General features: G+C 47.8%; 2 protein-coding genes across 2 annotated transcripts in view; both read left to right on the forward strand.

The window, feature by feature from the left end:
• Mdc1 (mediator of DNA damage checkpoint 1) overlaps positions 1 to 11,911 on the forward strand; it is a 17,789-nt gene extending 5,878 nt beyond the window's left edge. The window contains exons 3-16 of the mRNA XM_029531569.1: positions 155 to 535; positions 618 to 693; positions 1,733 to 3,075; positions 3,201 to 3,266; positions 3,410 to 3,505; positions 4,707 to 5,432; positions 5,540 to 5,583; positions 6,440 to 7,919; positions 8,052 to 8,143; positions 8,225 to 8,347; positions 8,428 to 8,610; positions 8,870 to 8,995; positions 9,112 to 9,222; positions 10,800 to 11,911. Coding sequence (XP_029387429.1) covers positions 155 to 535; positions 618 to 693; positions 1,733 to 3,075; positions 3,201 to 3,266; positions 3,410 to 3,505; positions 4,707 to 5,432; positions 5,540 to 5,583; positions 6,440 to 7,919; positions 8,052 to 8,143; positions 8,225 to 8,347; positions 8,428 to 8,610; positions 8,870 to 8,995; positions 9,112 to 9,222; positions 10,800 to 10,967 — 5,015 coding nt within the window. The 3' untranslated portion in view covers positions 10,968 to 11,911. The remainder of the gene's footprint in view (positions 1 to 154; positions 536 to 617; positions 694 to 1,732; positions 3,076 to 3,200; positions 3,267 to 3,409; positions 3,506 to 4,706; positions 5,433 to 5,539; positions 5,584 to 6,439; positions 7,920 to 8,051; positions 8,144 to 8,224; positions 8,348 to 8,427; positions 8,611 to 8,869; positions 8,996 to 9,111; positions 9,223 to 10,799) is intronic.
• A 3,559-nt stretch (positions 11,912 to 15,470) lies between these two features.
• The window catches only part of Nrm (nurim), a 4,033-nt gene continuing 3,214 nt past the window's right edge, over positions 15,471 to 16,289 (forward strand). Inside the window, exon 1 of the mRNA XM_021217953.1 lies at positions 15,471 to 15,664. Coding sequence (XP_021073612.1) covers positions 15,532 to 15,664 — 133 coding nt within the window. The 5' untranslated portion in view covers positions 15,471 to 15,531. The remainder of the gene's footprint in view (positions 15,665 to 16,289) is intronic.

Consider the following 16,289-nt stretch of genomic DNA (forward strand, 5'->3'; position numbering starts at 1 on the left):
AAAAAAAAAAAATCTTCTGTGCTGGCATGCCCTCAGTTATGTTGTTGGTCGTTTTTTAACGCCTGTAAGAGCTCTGAGTTAGTAGGGTATCTGACCAGAGCATCTTCAGGGCAGGACTCTGGCCTTACTCTCGTATTTTTTCTCTGATCCTCAGATTTCCCACTCTACCTTGGCAAGAATGTAGTAGGTCGAAGCCCTGACTGCTCTGTGGCCCTGCCTTTTCCATCCATCTCCAAACAGCATGCAGTAATTGAAATCTCAGCTTGGAACAAAGCCCCTGTCCTCCAGGATTGTGGGAGCCTCAATGGCACTCAAATTGTAAAGCCTCCTAGGATCCTACCTCCTGGAGTGAGCCATCGTCTGAGGGACCAGGAATTAATTCTGTTTGCAGATTTTCCCTGCCAATACTATCGCCTGGATGTCCCACCACCCTTGGTCCCTCGGAGTCTTCTAACTATAGAGAAAACCCCCAGAATACGGAGAGGATCCCAAAATTCCAGAGTTTTGTTGGCTGAGGATTCAGAGGAAGAAGGGGGTAAGTTTGTGCCTTTGGTATAGGTATGAAGAGGCAGGGATGATGGATGTAAACTCAATTTTTTCTTTCCTGTTCTTGCCAGATTTTCCTTCTGGAAGGTGTGTGGCGAATGGATCAAGGAATACAGCATCCCCTTCTGCAACAGTAGTTCCAGAAAGGTGGGTACCAAAGTATCAGATACCTGAATCTTTTTCTTTTTCTTTTTGCTTTTTTGAGACAGGGTTTCTCTGTGTATCCCTGGCTGTTCTGGAACTCACTCTGTAGACCAGGCTGGCCTCGAACTCAGAAATCTGCCTGCCTCTGCCTTCCAATGCTGGGATTAAAGGGGTGGGCTACCACTGCCTGCCAGATGATTATCTTGAAAGGTGATGCTACGAGCCTTCAAATAATCATTTCCTCAGCTGAATTAAACCATGTTGAGCACTACTACTACTATTTCTACTTCCTCTTCTTTTTAAAGATGTATTTATTGTATTTATATGAGTACACTGTAGCTATTTCTAGACACACCAGAAGAGGGCGTCAGATCTCATTAAGGATGGTTGTGAGCCACCATGTGGTTTTTGGGATTTGAACTCAGGACCTTCAGAAAAACAGTCAGTGTTCTTTTTTGTTTTTTGTTTTTTGTTGTTGTTGTTGTTTTGCTTTGTTTTGTTTTGTTTTCTTCAAGATAGGGTTTCTCGTAAATACCTACTGCATAACAGCCCAACCCCTGGGGAACACAACCGAGGTTGGGCACCTTGCCCCTCTCACCTGGCGCAGGCATTCACCCCACCCCCACCCCCGACAAGGCTGTACTGATCACACGGCCAAACCTTTCCCTCTGTTCTGTGTCTGTTCCCTGTTATGCTTCTTTGGGGATAGGAAGAGAAGCCACCATTCCCAGGAATGTCTGTCTGATACAGTGTTGCCAGTAAAATGTTCTGAGACACACAAAAAAAAAAAAAAAAAAAAAAAGATAGGGTTTCTCTGTATATCCCTGGCTGTCCTGGAACTCACTTTGTAGACCAAGCTGGCCTCGAACTCAGAACAGTCAGTGTTCTTAACCGCTGAGCCATCTCTCTAGCTCGAGCACTTCTGATAGACTCAGTGGAGATGAGAAGACAGCTATCAGCAGTGCCTGCTTTCAAGATCTTCGTAGCTGAATGGGGCGTCTCTACCCAGGACATACATTCTATGGATTCTTTTTCTTTGCAGTGATGAAGAGGTCTCTTCTCTGGCCCCAAGTATCCCCGGGCCATCTTCACCCTTTGGGTTGGGCAGTGACACCGATGAAGAACAAGGTCAGCCACCAGGAGTAGAGGAGTCCTCTTTAGCTGACAGCAATGGTGCTGCAGGGGAGGCTGAGCAGCCTGAAGCTAACGGAATGACAGCTGGCATACAGGCTCAGCCTACTGAGCACAAGTTGAAGGACACAAAAATCAAGAAGGAGGCAGACAGTGCAGGTATCTCAGATGGGTCAGTTCCGGAGAGGAGCCCCACTCTTGGGGAGGACAGTGACACAGAAGTGGATGAAGAACATAAACCTGGTTTTGCGGACAGTGATACAGATGTGGAAGAAGAGAGGATCCCTGTGACCCCACCTGTAGTCCCTGTGAAGAAAAACCAAGTGCTGCTTGCAGTCGGTATAGGGGATCCTGGAGAACCTGGTGTGGCACATCTGCAGGACATCCCAGCTGGTAGTGACACAGATATGGAGGATGACAAGACTGCACTGGATGTCTCTCTAGAGAGAAACCACACACCCATGGTGATCAACAGTGATACAGACGAGGAGGAGGAGGAGGTCTCAGCAGCACTCACCTTGGCCCATCTGAAAGAGAGAGGAGTTGCTTTGTGGAGTAGAGACCCAGGCACAGAAGAGGTCAAGTCCCAACCACAGATCCTTGTAGAACAAAGCCAGAGTGCCTCTGGGAGAGACAGTGACACAGATGTGGAGGAGGAATCCTCAGGGGGAAAGAAAGAGATTGTCCCTGACAGCCCCATGGATGTAGATGAGGCTCTTACTGTCACACAGCCAGAGAGCCAGTCTCCCCGTAGGCCTAATGATGTAGATGAGGACATGGATATGAGCTCCCCTGGCAGCCATCTAGTGGTAAATCAGGCCTCCTCTGCTGTGGTAGACAAGACCAGAGCACAAGTGGAGGAGGAAGTCCCAGGGCCATCTGTTATCCTGGGGGAGAAGCACCAGGTGCCTCTAGAGGGAGCCCAGCCTCCTGAGGAAGCCTGGGAAACAGCTGTACAGGAAGGCTCATCCTCACCAGAGGCAGCCGGAAGACCAAGCCAGCAGCCAGTAGCAGAAGATGCTGGGACAGAAGATGCTGGGACAGAGTGTGCTGCAGCTGTTTCTGAGCAGGAAAGTACTCTTGAGGTAGGGGCCCAAAGCGGGTCACCTGCAGCACCAGTGGAACAAGTGGTGATATACACAGATACTTCAGGGAATCCCACCCTGCCACAGAGAGAGGGAGCCCAAACCCCCACAGGAAGGGAGAGAGAAGCACGTGTGGGTGGAACCAAGAGTGCCAAAGAATACTGCGATGGTAAGTGTTGCCCTCTGCTCTGCCTTTGGCCCTTAAAATAAATTGGCTATAAGGGTTAGGGAGAACTGTAGAGGTCTTTAGGATGAGAGTTGATTTTTCATCTGTCTCACATCTCTTCCCACCAGAACCTGAAGATCTGTGCCTTCCAGCTACCCAGTGCTTTGTGGAAGGGGAGAGCCAGCACCCAGAAGGTGAGAACATTGTATGGTTTGGATGTGAGTACCAGGAAGAGCTGGGTGATTAGACTGATGGTCCTTGAAAGGTGATGTGGCCAAGTAGGGTACGGGACCCTGGCATTCTGGGACCAGCTGTGTTCTACCCACCTTTTCTTCAGCAGCTGTCCAGAGTTTGGAAGATGAGCCTACCCAACTCTTCCCATGTACTCTTCCACAAAAGCCAGGACCTTCCCATCCTAGCCTTACGACTCCAGGTACAAGGAAGTCTCTCTGAACTCCCAACTTTGCTTGCTTTCTTGTTTTCTTCCTCTGCATCCTTTCATATACTGTCTGTTAGATTTACCTATGTTACATGTATGAGTGTTTTGCGTGTATTTATATATGTTCACCATGTGCATGCCTGGTGCCCACGGTGGTCAGAAGAGGTCTTATCCCCTGGAACTGGAATTGTATGCTGCCATGTGGGTTCTCAGAAGTACTAGAGCAACCAGTGCTCTCTCTTCAGCCCTTCATATTCTTGTTTGTTTGTTGACAAAGAGTTCATGTAGCTGAGGATGTCTTTGAACTGCCGGTTCTCCAAGGGCTGGGATTACAGATGTGTGCCATCCAGCTAGGGTTGGACCAGGACTTCATATGATTGCTAGATGAGCTCTCTAACCACTGAGCTGTATCCCCAGACCCACCTTTCATATTCTTTTGTTGTTTTACTGATGTTCTCCATTTCATTAGGAAAAGAACATATACCAGACATGGTGACACACTTGTAATCGCAGAACTTGGGAGGCAGAGGCAGGAGCCCAGGGCCATCCTGGACTACATAGAAAGTTTGAGACCTTGACTAAATGAGACCTTTTCTCAAACAACAACAACAAAATCCAACAAAATGGGCTTGGCTCAATGGTTAAGAGTGGCAATCATTCTTAGAGGACCAGAGTCCAGCACCCATGTCAGGCAGCTGGCAACCGTCTGTAACACCACTCCTGGAGATTTCATCACTCTCTGGGTACCCCCCCCACACACATGATATACACATATACATGTCAATAAAAAATTTTAGAATACATCTTAAAAAATAAAATAACAAATAAAAACTAGATTGCCTAGATTACTCTGATTCTAGTTCAAGAGATTTGGGGTTGGCCCAAAAATTCAAAAATTTTTCCACTCTACTTTCTCCCTGGAGGTTGAACCAGGGCTTTATGCATGCCAAATGAGTATTCTCCTAAAATGAGTGTTTTCCTAAACCACATCCCCAGTTCTTGTTTTTCAAATGAGGTTCCTGAGGAAACCTGTGTGAGGTTATAATCTTCTGAATAGCATTCAGTGTTAGAACCACCACCCTACTCCCAGCTTCCCTTTTGTAACCCATGTAGCTGTTTGTGAATCTGCCTTAGTTCTCAGCCTTAGTGCCTTTTTTTACCTGTGTACTTACCTCCTTTCTCTCATCCTGTTTAGGTGCAGATACCTTGGATGTGCCTTGGGAAGTCTTGGCTACACAACCGTTCTGTCTAAGAGAACAGACAGAGACTTCTGAGCCCCAGCTCATTGATAACCATGAAGCTCATGGATCTCGACCATCTCTGCCTAGGGAACCACCAGGATACCAATATCTGGTTCATACCAGCCCAGTTCACACAGAGCTGTTGAGAATTGAAGGCAGAGAGATACAGACTATGGAGAAAGCCATGGGTATACCAAAGGAAATGGCCGACAGGATGACCCCTGAGAGAGAGCCATTGGAGAGGGAAATCAGGGGAAGAACAGAAAACAGTGAGAGAGATGTGATAGGGGAAGAACTAACTCAGGGGACAGAGGACAGAGAGCCAAAGAAGGTGTTAGCTAGAGACATTCAGAGAAAAGAGGCTGACAAGGATCCTGAAGGGAATAGGGAGAGTTTGGAGGCAGAAATAGAGATGTCCAACAGTTCACAGAAGAGAGAGAAAAAAGTAGAGAAACCAGAACCAGAGAGAGAAGGGGAGCCAGCTGATTTAGAAGTGACCCCAGATAGAGGGGTGACAGAGGAAGAGAGCCATGATCAGAAAGGTCAAATTGCTAGTCTGACACTAAAGCCTGGAGTTGGGGTGAAGGACTTTGAGGGACTTACATCAGCCCCAATAATCTCTGGGAGCCAGGCAGATGGAGGAAAGGGAGACCCTTTGAGCCCTGGGAGGCAGCAGAGAGGTAAGTGTGAGGCAGGGGAGCCAAGGGGTATGTAGTCCTCATGGCAGTTAGTGTCCGAGCTGCAGGCTGCACAACACTCAGCCAGTCTTGTTTTATTCCCTGACTAGGCCGCTTGAGTTGCCAGATGACACCTGCTGGAAAGGCTTCCAGGGTGAGCTGCTTTCTTATCATGTCTCTACAGCCCTTTGCCTAGCCTTACTTTAATCTTTCTTTGTCTGTATTTCCCTTTTTCTCACTGCATGTACATTTGTGCATGTTTGTGAGGGTGTGTGTTTGGGGACGGTGCATGAGGAAGCCAAGTGATAGTCTTGTGTGTTGTTCTTCAGGGACTACCCAGCTTTTTAGAAGGGTGGTAGTCACGATCTTACAGTGGCTTAGAATATGCTGAAGTAGACTGAGATTCTTGCCAACAAGCTTCAGGACTCCTTCTGTCTCTACCTCTCTAGGACTAGGATTCGAAACATGGCCTTTTTACATGGGTTCTGGAGATTAAACTCAGATCTTGGTGCTTGCCTTGCCTACTGATCTGTCTCCGTGATCCCATGTTCTCAGTTTTCTTGTTCTTCGTTCATTAGTTGGTTTCCATTCCTGTGTCCTGGCACCCATAGTTCCCTATATTGACCCAGAGGTCTCTTTGTGTTTCATCCCTCTTTGCCCCAGCCATGTCTTAGTTGCCATACCCACCTGTGCATATCACTGCACTGAAGTATTAGGGTTAGGGATCCCTTATGGTGTCCAAAAGATTGCTTCCTTCCCCAAGAAGTTCCCAGCCTAAAGAGAGGTCACAGAAAGAAAGGTGCCAGTGAGTGTGCTGTGACCATAAATAGAATAAAACCAAGCATGCAATTAGGCCTTTGGTCCCAGCACTTGGAAATTAAGGTAGAAGAGTCAGTGGAGGACACTGAAGGCACATGAGCTATGACTTCCTAGAAACACTAAAAAAAGTTATAGATCCTTGTCCGCCTCTTTCCTGGTACCTTTTGTCAATTGCTTCTCCTCCTTCTCAGGGTGATCCAGAGCCCCCAGACCACTGCCTGTTTTCTTCAGTACCTGAAGCTTCAACTCAGAGTCTCCTCACCTCTCAGAGCCAAAAGCAGTCTACACCTCAGCCTCTGTTTCCGACCTCTTCTTCTGAGATACCTCTTCCTGAGAGTCTTCACACAAAGCCTACTGTCAGGCCACGGCGCTCCTCTAGGATGCCCCCCTCCCCACACTCCTCTGCTGCCCTTAAGCCTTATACTACCTGCCCCACAAACCAGCCTGCTGCCTCTAGACCAACATCTCGAACCACTCGGGGCAGGGCAAATAGGTCCTCTACCAGGACCCCAGGACTGGTTGTCCCTACAGACCCTGAATTCCAGCCTTCCACCTCCACAGAACAGACTGTCATCCCAACACTTACATCCCAGGTCACTGAGGGCAGGGTACATACCTCTGTTAAGATGCCTGAACAAGTTCTCACAGGTCCCGAAATCCAATCTCCCACCTCCCCAGAACAGTCTGTCACCCCAGACCTCAAACCTCAGGCCACTCAGGGTAGACCAAGTAGATCTCCCAACAAGACCCCAGAACCACTTATTTCTACTGGCCCTGAACTCCCACCTCCCACCTCCATAGAACAACCTGCCATACCTAAACCCACTTCTCGGGTCACTCGGGGCAGGCCACGTAAGTCTTCTGTTGGGACCCCAGAATCAGTTGTCTCCACTGGCCCTGAACTTCAGCCTCTCACCTCCATAGAACAGCCTGTTATCCCTAAACCTAGGGCCACTCGGAATAGACCAAGTAAGTCTTCTACCAAGACCCCAGAACCAGTTGTCCCCACTGGTCCTGAGCTGCAGCCTCTTACCTCTGCAGAACAGCCTGTCACCCCTAACCTCATATCTCGGGCCTCTCGGAGTAGGTCAAGTAAGTCTATCAGGACCCCGGAACCAGTTGACCAAACTGGTCCCGAATTCCATCCATCCATCTCCACAGAACAGCCTGATACCCATGAGCCCTCATCTCGGGGTAGGACACGTAGGTCTTCTGTCAGGACTCCTGAAGCAAGTGTCCCCATAACCCCTGAACTCCAGCCTTTCACTTCTAAAAAACAGCCTACCCCTAAGCCTACAGCTCTGGTCACTCGGGGAAGGACATATAAACCCTCCACTGAAGATTCTAAATCAGTTGGGCCAGTGGCCCCTGATTTTGAGCCTTCTACCTCTACAGACCATCTTGTCACCCCTAAGGTCACAGGTCAGAGCTTAACACTACAGTCTTCACCCCTAAGTGCTTCCCCAGTTTCCAGTACCCCTGATCTCAAGCCTCCTCTCCCTATAGCCCAGCCTGTTACCCTGGAGCCCATTCCACAAGCCAATCACCAAAGGAAACGAAGGGCTACTGGGAGGCAGGGCTCCTGCACAGTCCCTCTTGGTCATAAGTCTTACTCTGCCCCCTCTGAATCTGAGCCCCAATCTTCAGCCAGCTCAGGAGCATCAGAAGCAGGTGAGTCAGTTACAACCACTCTTGAGCCTGCCATGCCCCTGATGCATAATGAAGCAGCTGGGAGCTCAGGGCCCATTCCTAAGCCCCAGCCTAAGGCTTCTCAAATCTGAAAGAAGCATTTCACTACCACAGATTCACCCCGTCAAAAACGTCCCCGAAGACAAGTCTCCCAGAAAACCATAGTCATCAAGGAAGAACCTGCAGAAATAGAAGTGAAGGAAGAGGTAAGAGGAGAGCTGTGGGTGGGGGACTCCCTAGCTAGGAGCAAGAGCTACAGGACTTATGCCCACTGAGATGCTTTTCAGCCTCAGGAGACAGCAATTCCAACACCAGGAAAGAGAAAGAGGGACCGTGCAGAAGAAGTGACCCAGGGAAAACCAACTCGAAGCCGGCGAACTAAACCTAACCAAGAAATAGTAGCCCCCAAGGTAGAGAACAAGGGTCTGGGGATTGAGAGATGGGTGCTGCTAGTGTGGGTTGCTATGACCATCTTTGCATCATCCCCCAGGTACTGTTCACAGGAGTCGTGGATTCTCGTGGAGAGCGTGCAGTGCTGGCTCTGGGAGGCAGTCTGGCCAGCTCAGTAAATGAGGCCTCCCACTTGGTTACTGATCGTATCCGCAGGACAGTCAAGTTCTTGTGTGCCCTGGGGAAGGGAATTCCCATCCTGTCCCTGAACTGGCTGTACCAGGTAAGAAGCCAGGAGATGATGAATGGCTGGAAAGGACTGCTCACCTAGCAGTGGGGAAGCAGTGGGAGGGAGGAGATGGAGAACTGGGTTAGCAAAGCAGTGGGCTGCTTTGAGAAGAAACAGGGCTGGGATGACTCAGTGCTAGAGCACTTGCCTAGCATGCTTGAAGTCTTGAGGTCAATCCTCAGCACTGGGAAGGACAAACAAGACACAGAAAGTTCACTTCAGATAAACAACAGTTCTGCCTGTTCTTCCTTAGTCCCGAAAGGCTGGTTGCTTCTTGCCGCCTGATGACTACATAGTGACTGATCCTGAACAAGAGAAGAATTTTAGCTTCAGCCTTCGGGATTCCCTGCGCCTGGCTCAGGAACGAAGACTGCTGGAGGTGAGAGTCTGTCTTCTGCACCACGCTGCTGTCCTATCCCCTGGAGCCCTTAGAGTTTCCCAGTGGCCTTTGTCATGTCACTGCAGGTGTCTGTCTCCACACCATTCCTCTTTTAGGGCTATGAGATTCATGTGACCCCTGGCGTGCAGCCACCCCCCTCTCAGATGGGAGAGATCATCAGTTGCTGTGGAGGCACTTTCCTGCCCAGCATGCCCCACTCCTACAAGGTATGGCAAGCATAGGCAGTGGGAATGAGAAAGGGTTGGAGGAGTGATGGAGGGAAAGAGGAAGAATGAGGGAAGAAAGGAAGAGGTGCTGGCCTCAAAGGGACTCAGTGTTGTTTTTAATATTTAAACATTTTCAAGTAGACAGATGTGGTGCTACGCATTGGCAGTTTAGCACATAGGACTTGGAGCATGAGGAGAAGTTCTAGACATATACTCATGTAAACCAACCCGGACTGCATGTCACTCTTACCCACCCCCCACCCCCACCTAACATTTTTTTTTTTTTAATCTATTTTACGCACAGAGAAGAGGGGCAGGATTTATTTATTGAGCTGGCCATGGTGATGATCCCAGCACTCAGGAGGCAAGGGCAGGAAGTTCTCTAAATTGGAGGCCATCCTGGTCTACATAGCAAGTTCCAGGACAGCCAGGGCTACATAGGACTATGTCTCAAAACAAAAGGAAACAAAGAAAAAGACTTAGTTTATGTGTGTGGATGTTTTGCCTGAGCGTATGTCTGCACTATTTGTGCACCTTCTGCTGGTAGAGGGCAGAAGAGAGTAGAGGGTGTTGGATCCCCTGAGACTGGAGTTCAAGATTGTTGGGAGCTACCATGTAGATGTTGGGAATCAAGCTTGGATCAAAAATAGATACACTTTGCTTTGCACCCATAGTTAATAGTTTCAATTATGTTACTCTTTCTTTCTTTCTTTCTTTCTTTCTTTCTTTCTTTCTTTCTTTCTTTCTTTCTTTCTTTCTTTCTTTTCTTCCTTCCTTCCTTCCTTCCTTTTTAAAATTTTTTTTCTGTAATCAGGCAACCCTTTAATGCAGTTCCTTATTTTAAGGTGACCCCCCCAATCATAATTTAGAATATATATATTGGTTTTTTGAGACAGGATTTCTCTGTATAGCCCTGGCTGTCCTGGAACTCACTCTGTAGACCAGGCTGGTCTCCAACTAAGAAATCCGCCTGCCTCTGCCTCCCAAGTGCTGGGATTAAAGGTGTGTGCCACCACTGCCTGGCTCCATGTAATTATTATATTTTCTGATTCTCCATTGTGTAGTGCCCCTCGACCTCAGTTCACCCCCTGCCTTTGTGGGAATTGACTTTTAGTAGGGAGGAGGCCAGCTGTCCCTGAGAGTATTCCTCAGTCAGGATTTTTCTGTGTTCCCTTGTTTGCATCATTTTTATCTTATCCCACTATATTCAGTGTCTCATGCAGATTATGATAAAAGCTGCAATGGGGGCTGGGAATGGAGCTCGGTTGGCAGCCTGTTTCCTAGCATATACAAAACTCTGGGCTTGATAACTAATACACGTAATACATACCTGTAATCCCAGCACTCTGGAATGGAGATGAGGATCAGAAGCTCAAGATTGTCTTTAACTATGTAGTAAATTGCAGGCCAGCTTGGGTTACTTATATAAAACCCTTTTCAAAGACCGGGGAAGGTAGGCTGAACGTTTGAGTGAGAGTGTGTATGTGTTTGTGGGCTCAGTTCTGAGACAGCTTAATGGGTCCTGCATCTGTTTCAAGGTTCCTTCCTTCCTAAACATCTTTGCTGTCTCTTCACAGCTTCACCGAGTTGTCATAACTTGCACTAAAGACCTACCACGCTGTGCTATTCCATCCCGCCTGGGGCTGCCCCTCCTCTCTCCTGAGTTCCTCCTGACTGGAGTGCTGAAGCAGGAAGCCACACCAGAGGCCTTTGTCCTCTCCAATTTGGAAATGTCGTCTACCTAAAAAAATAATGTACCTTTACCCTCTCAGACCAGCAAACAGTCCTAGAAAACACTTGGAAAAAGGAACACACACATACACAATTAAGACGGGGCAAGGTGGTTCACAACTTTAATCTTAGCACTTGGGAGGCAGAAATAATCATATTTTTGTGAGTTCTGGGTTAGCCAGAGGTACATAATGAGATCCCATCTCAAAAAACCAAATCAAAACAACAAACCTCAGGATTTCACAAAGGCTTAAGGTGTATTGTATTGTTATAACTGTTTTGGGAATGTAAATAAGGCCTAAAATATTTTGGGGAAAAAAAAGGAACTTTTTTCCTAAGATAACCAGTTTTTTAGTTGGCTCACCGGAGCTGGGTGTAGCTCTATACAGAGCACCTGCCATCAACCCAGCTGTGCTCTGATGAAGCTGTTCCAGGCTCAGTACCCTGACTCTACCCCCTGTTCGGAGCCAGTATTTCCCCTTTTCTTCCCAGGATTCTACTCAACATGAAGTAGCTCCCAGGAGTGCTTGGTTGAGAAGATGAGGGTAGCTCATGGGTGTGGTTAGAAAGGGCTTTTGTCTTGCTGCACTTGCTCTGCTTTGCAGTGTTTGCAGTTAGCTGTGGTCATCTCCAGTAGGTCAATGCTCGCTCTGCCTTCTTGGTGGCAAGTTTCTGTGTGGAGACATGATGGATTTGAACTTGCACTTCATTTATTATTATTGATTTAGAGTAAATTGTGTTTGTTTTTTAAAGTTGGCTACTTTCCAGGATGTGGAGAAAGTAGAACTCATGAATACTGCTGGTGTTCGGCTTGTCCTCTGCAGTAAACAGTAGCAAAGTTACTTCAAAGTAACTGCAGAGCTAGGCGTGGGCATTGCCTATAGCCCCAGTTCTTAGGAGGCTGAAGTAGGAAGGTCACAAGTGCCAGTTCAGTCTGGGCTACAGAGTAAAAGTCTGGGCATGGTGGCGCACGCCTTTAATCCCAGTACTTGGGAGGCAACACAGGCAGATCTCTGAGTTCAAGGCCAGCCTGGTCTAAAGAGCGAGTTCTAGAGCAGTCAGGGCTACACAGAGTAAACCCTGTCTCGAAAGAGAAGGGAAAACATTATTTTTGGTTTGTTTTTTGCCATTTTCTCTGGTCATCTTTAAGGTAAGTCAGTACTCATTGTCCCTGTATGATTACTATATGATACCATATGACCCAGCCATACTGTTCTTCCTCCTTTTGGAAGTTCTGTAAACAAAGAAAACTTTAAACATGCATTTGGTATGTAATCCCAGTCCGGGTAAAGGCAAGTGGGATCAGAAGTTCAAGGTCAACTTTATTGGTGGATTTTTTTGGTTTTGTTTTGTTTTTTTTTCCGCCCCCAAGGTCAGTTTGGCTACATAGCAAATTGGAGGCCAGTCTATACTGCAAAAGATTCAAAAATGAGAAGCACTTGATAATTAATAATTATCTTTTTGGTTGAGCTGGGGCTTGAACCTGGCAATTCCTTTATGCATGCTAGGCAAAGCCTCTATCACTAAACCTCATTCCCAGCCCCTCACCTCTTTCCAAATATAGAAAAGCTGTAGATGTTTGTTCAGCAAGGACGAACATATAAATGCTGTCTGCACAGAAAGAAATGTTCAGACATGAAGTGAAAACACAGTATTTGAGGGTGTTTGGTCAAAGACATCCTAACATAAGGGCGAGACACAAGGGACAGGTTTGATTCCACCTGCATAATATATCTATAATGTGTGGTGTGAATTCACAAAGATAAAAGCAAATTGATGCTTGCCAGACCATGAGTGCACAGAAGCTGTTCAAGGGGTCTAGCATCCCACTGTGGGGAGTTGAAAGACTTGGAGTCAGAAAGGGGAAGTGATTGTACATAGTGCAGAATATTAAGTACTACTGTATAAAAGGGGTTTTTTTTTTTTTGCTTTATGAATTTTACTTCAATAAAAAAAGTTGCTTACTTTATATTTTCCCACAGTGAATTGTGTATAAGCTTAGAAAACTATTGGTGGTTGGCCCAGCTCATGACAGGCAATCTCTTTACAACTCATTCACACCCCAGTTATATGCTTGATCTTTAAAGATTTTCTTTCTGGGAGATGCTGGGGGTTGAATCTAAGGCTTCCTGAAATGCTGCCCAAAGGCTCCACTAAGCAGTAGTCCTAGACCTTTGTTGATTTGATGCCTGTGGAGGCCAGAAGTCAGCCTTGTATGTCCTTCCTCAGCCCACTTTGTTTTTCTTTGAGATAGGGAATCTCACTGAGACATGGGGAACCCTTAGTAGGCTGGGCTGGATGGACAGTGAGCCTTAGGCGTTTGCCTCCCTAGGGCTTGCGTTATGACTTAAGGAGGAAACAGATTAAAGAGAAACCACAAAGCTTAGTCAATTGCTTTCCCACCTATAAGCTCTTCTGGGACAACTTCACAGCTTCTAGAAGATCAGTGGCACCAGGATGTGGTGCTAGGCTGTAATCCCAGCACTTGGAGGCAGAGACAAGAGGATCCGCTCAAGACTATTCTCAGCTACATAACAGCAAGTTCGAAGCCATCTTGCGATACATGAAGATTCTGCCATTAAGGCGTGTGCCACCACCTGGCTAGATTCTGCCATTTAAAAAATAATAAAAATATAATTGGGGGCTGGAGAGAGCTCAGTGATTGAGGGCACTGGGCTCTTCCAGAGGACCTGGGTTCAAATACCAGCACCCACATGGCAGCTCACCACTGTTACTCCAAGATCTGACACTCTCACATACATGCAGGCAAAACATCAATGCACATAAAGGAAAAATACATGTAAGTGGATAGAACAGTATGCAGAACTTCTTCAAAAACATATTCACAGATGCAGTCCACTCTATAAATTTCCCAAGCAGAGAGCAGGGTGGGGAGGAAAAGTGCTATACAATGCATGAGAACTTGGTCCAGATGTCTTGGGATCTCAGCCTCCCTGACTTTGCTCTATCTGTATTCTGAGAGAATCAGCTCTTGTCTTCTGAGGACCCTGTACTTGGATAACTATGGTGACTGAGCCTTTCATTACTCGGTCTTTGGTTTTAGAGACAGGGTTTCTCTGTGTAGCCTTGGCTATCCTAGAACTTACTATATAATATAGGCCAGGCTGGCCTGGAACTTGGAGATCCACATGCCACCATCTCACGGCCTTGTCTCTTTTTTTTTTTTTTTTTTTTTTTTAATGGCTTTCCCGGAACCGGTCTCCATATACAGTTCAAGTGTAGAGCCCTAAATTCTAACACTTCCCCAAAACCTGTTCCCTAGATCATTAAAAATGTGGCTAGTAAAGAGCCTTTGTTCTCTTAGGGCAGCTGAAGGTCTTCTGTTCCTCCACCTGACAGCTAGCTAGGCAATTATCTCAGTTGCCCCAGCCAGGCACCCATCTTCCTAGGTTTGAGACTGAAAAGAAAATTCAAAGGCTCAAGGCCGAACACTGTAAAGATGGAGCCCACCCGGCCACTAAGACTAACAAGGCCATACAGATAAGGGAGTGCCAGAGCCAGCTGGGGCTGTCAAGGTTAGCTCATAAACTATCAGCCAAAGAGGCATCTCACCCCGGTTCACTCAGGGTCACACACTGACCAGAGGTGCCCCAGACTAGGCCCCCGGCCTCTGGAATTCTGCCACTCCGGCTGGCGCACTGCTTGTATCTTGTTGCATTGTATGTTCAAATGAGCCAATCACTTGTGGCTGCACCAACTCTCCTGCCCCCCCCCCAATCCTAACCCTATAAGAACCCCTTACTTCTGAGGGACTGGGTCGACTCCTCTGTCTCCTGCGTGAGATACGAGTCGGCCCGAGGCCTCGTAAATAAAGTACCTCATGTGATTTACAGCAAGGTGTATTTCGAGAATTTTCTGGGGACCCAAGAGAGTTCCGGACCAGAGGGAGTTCCTCCTTTCGGGGTCTTATACAAGCTAACTTCAAATCCTCCTGCCTCACCCTTCAGAGTTCTGGAATTATAGGCAGGAGACACCACACCCAGCTCTAAAACGGTCACTATACAAGAATCTATGTTGGGGGGCTGGTGAGATGGCTCCGTGGATAAGAGCACCCGACTGCTCTTCCAAAGGTCCGGAGTTCAAATCCCAGCAACCACATGGTGGCTCATAACCATCCCTAACAAGATCTGACTCCCTCTTCTGGAGTGTCTGAAGACAGCTACAGTGTACTTACATATAATAAATAAATAAATCTTTTAAAAAAAAGAATCTATGTTGGGCGGGGTGGTGCCGTTTGTAACCCCAGCACACCAGGGACTGAGGCTGGAGAATATGGAGTGATTTTCTTTAAAAACAGGATGTTCTTTATGTTTCCACGCAAGGGAGACTCTGTCTTCACTTTCTTCGAGAACACTGACAGCGCTGAGATTCCACCCACAAGGGCAGCTGCAGACCTGCTGCCCTGACGACGCCTGGGATTCCAAGCTCCGCGCAGTGACGCGCCGCTCCCGGTCCCCGCCTTGCCGCCAGCATCCCTCAAAGGGGCGGGACCTGGGCAGGGTCAGCAGTCGCGGGAACCCTGAGCCCGCCTCCTCCGCCCGCTCTGCACTGCTCGTCATGGCCCCCGCGCTACTGCTGGTTCCTGCGGCCCTCGCCTCCTTCATCCTGGCCTTTGGCACCGGAGTGGAATTCGTGCGCTTCACCTCCCTGAGGCCGCTGCTTGGAGGGATCCCGGAGTCTGGCGGTCCGGGTGAGCCGCAGGGATCCGGGGCGAGCTGAAACGGAGAGGAGGAGCCGGAGCAGCGTGGCGAGGGCGGGGCATGGAAACAAATGACAGAGAAACCGCCAAAGCTGGGAGGCGCCGCTGGGAAGGGAGCAGAGGCTAAATCAGAAACTCTAAGATTAGTCCTATGCTGAAAGCTGCGAGTGAAGACTGACAAGAGTACGGGCGGGGGTGGGGGTGGGATTTTGTGAGGAGAGCCAGGGAAAGGGGAAAGGTAAAAAGGGGAAACGCTAGAAAACCCCGGACAACGACGAGCTGTGGTAGCTCACACTTAACCCTTACTATTGGAGGGGCAGAGGCAAGTGGATCTCTTGATTGAAGGTCTATCATTACTGATTTCAAGGCCGGATCTATTGAGTGAGGACTACGTATGTAGAGAGACCCTGTCTCAGAAAAACAAAAACAAACAAAACCACACCAAAGACGACTTCCCTAGTCTCCTTGCTTGCTTGTGTGTGTGTGAATGAATATATGTGGAATGTGTGCTTGTGCTCCTGTGTGTGCAAACACTGCTGAAGGACAACCTTGAGTGTCTTTTCTCACAACCTTGAGTGTCTTTTCTCAGGAGTCAGCCACTTTTTTTTTTTTTTTT

Source organism: Mus pahari, chromosome 18 (genome assembly GCF_900095145.1).
Source record: "Mus pahari chromosome 18, PAHARI_EIJ_v1.1, whole genome shotgun sequence".
Taxonomy (NCBI): Eukaryota; Metazoa; Chordata; class Mammalia; order Rodentia; family Muridae; genus Mus; species Mus pahari.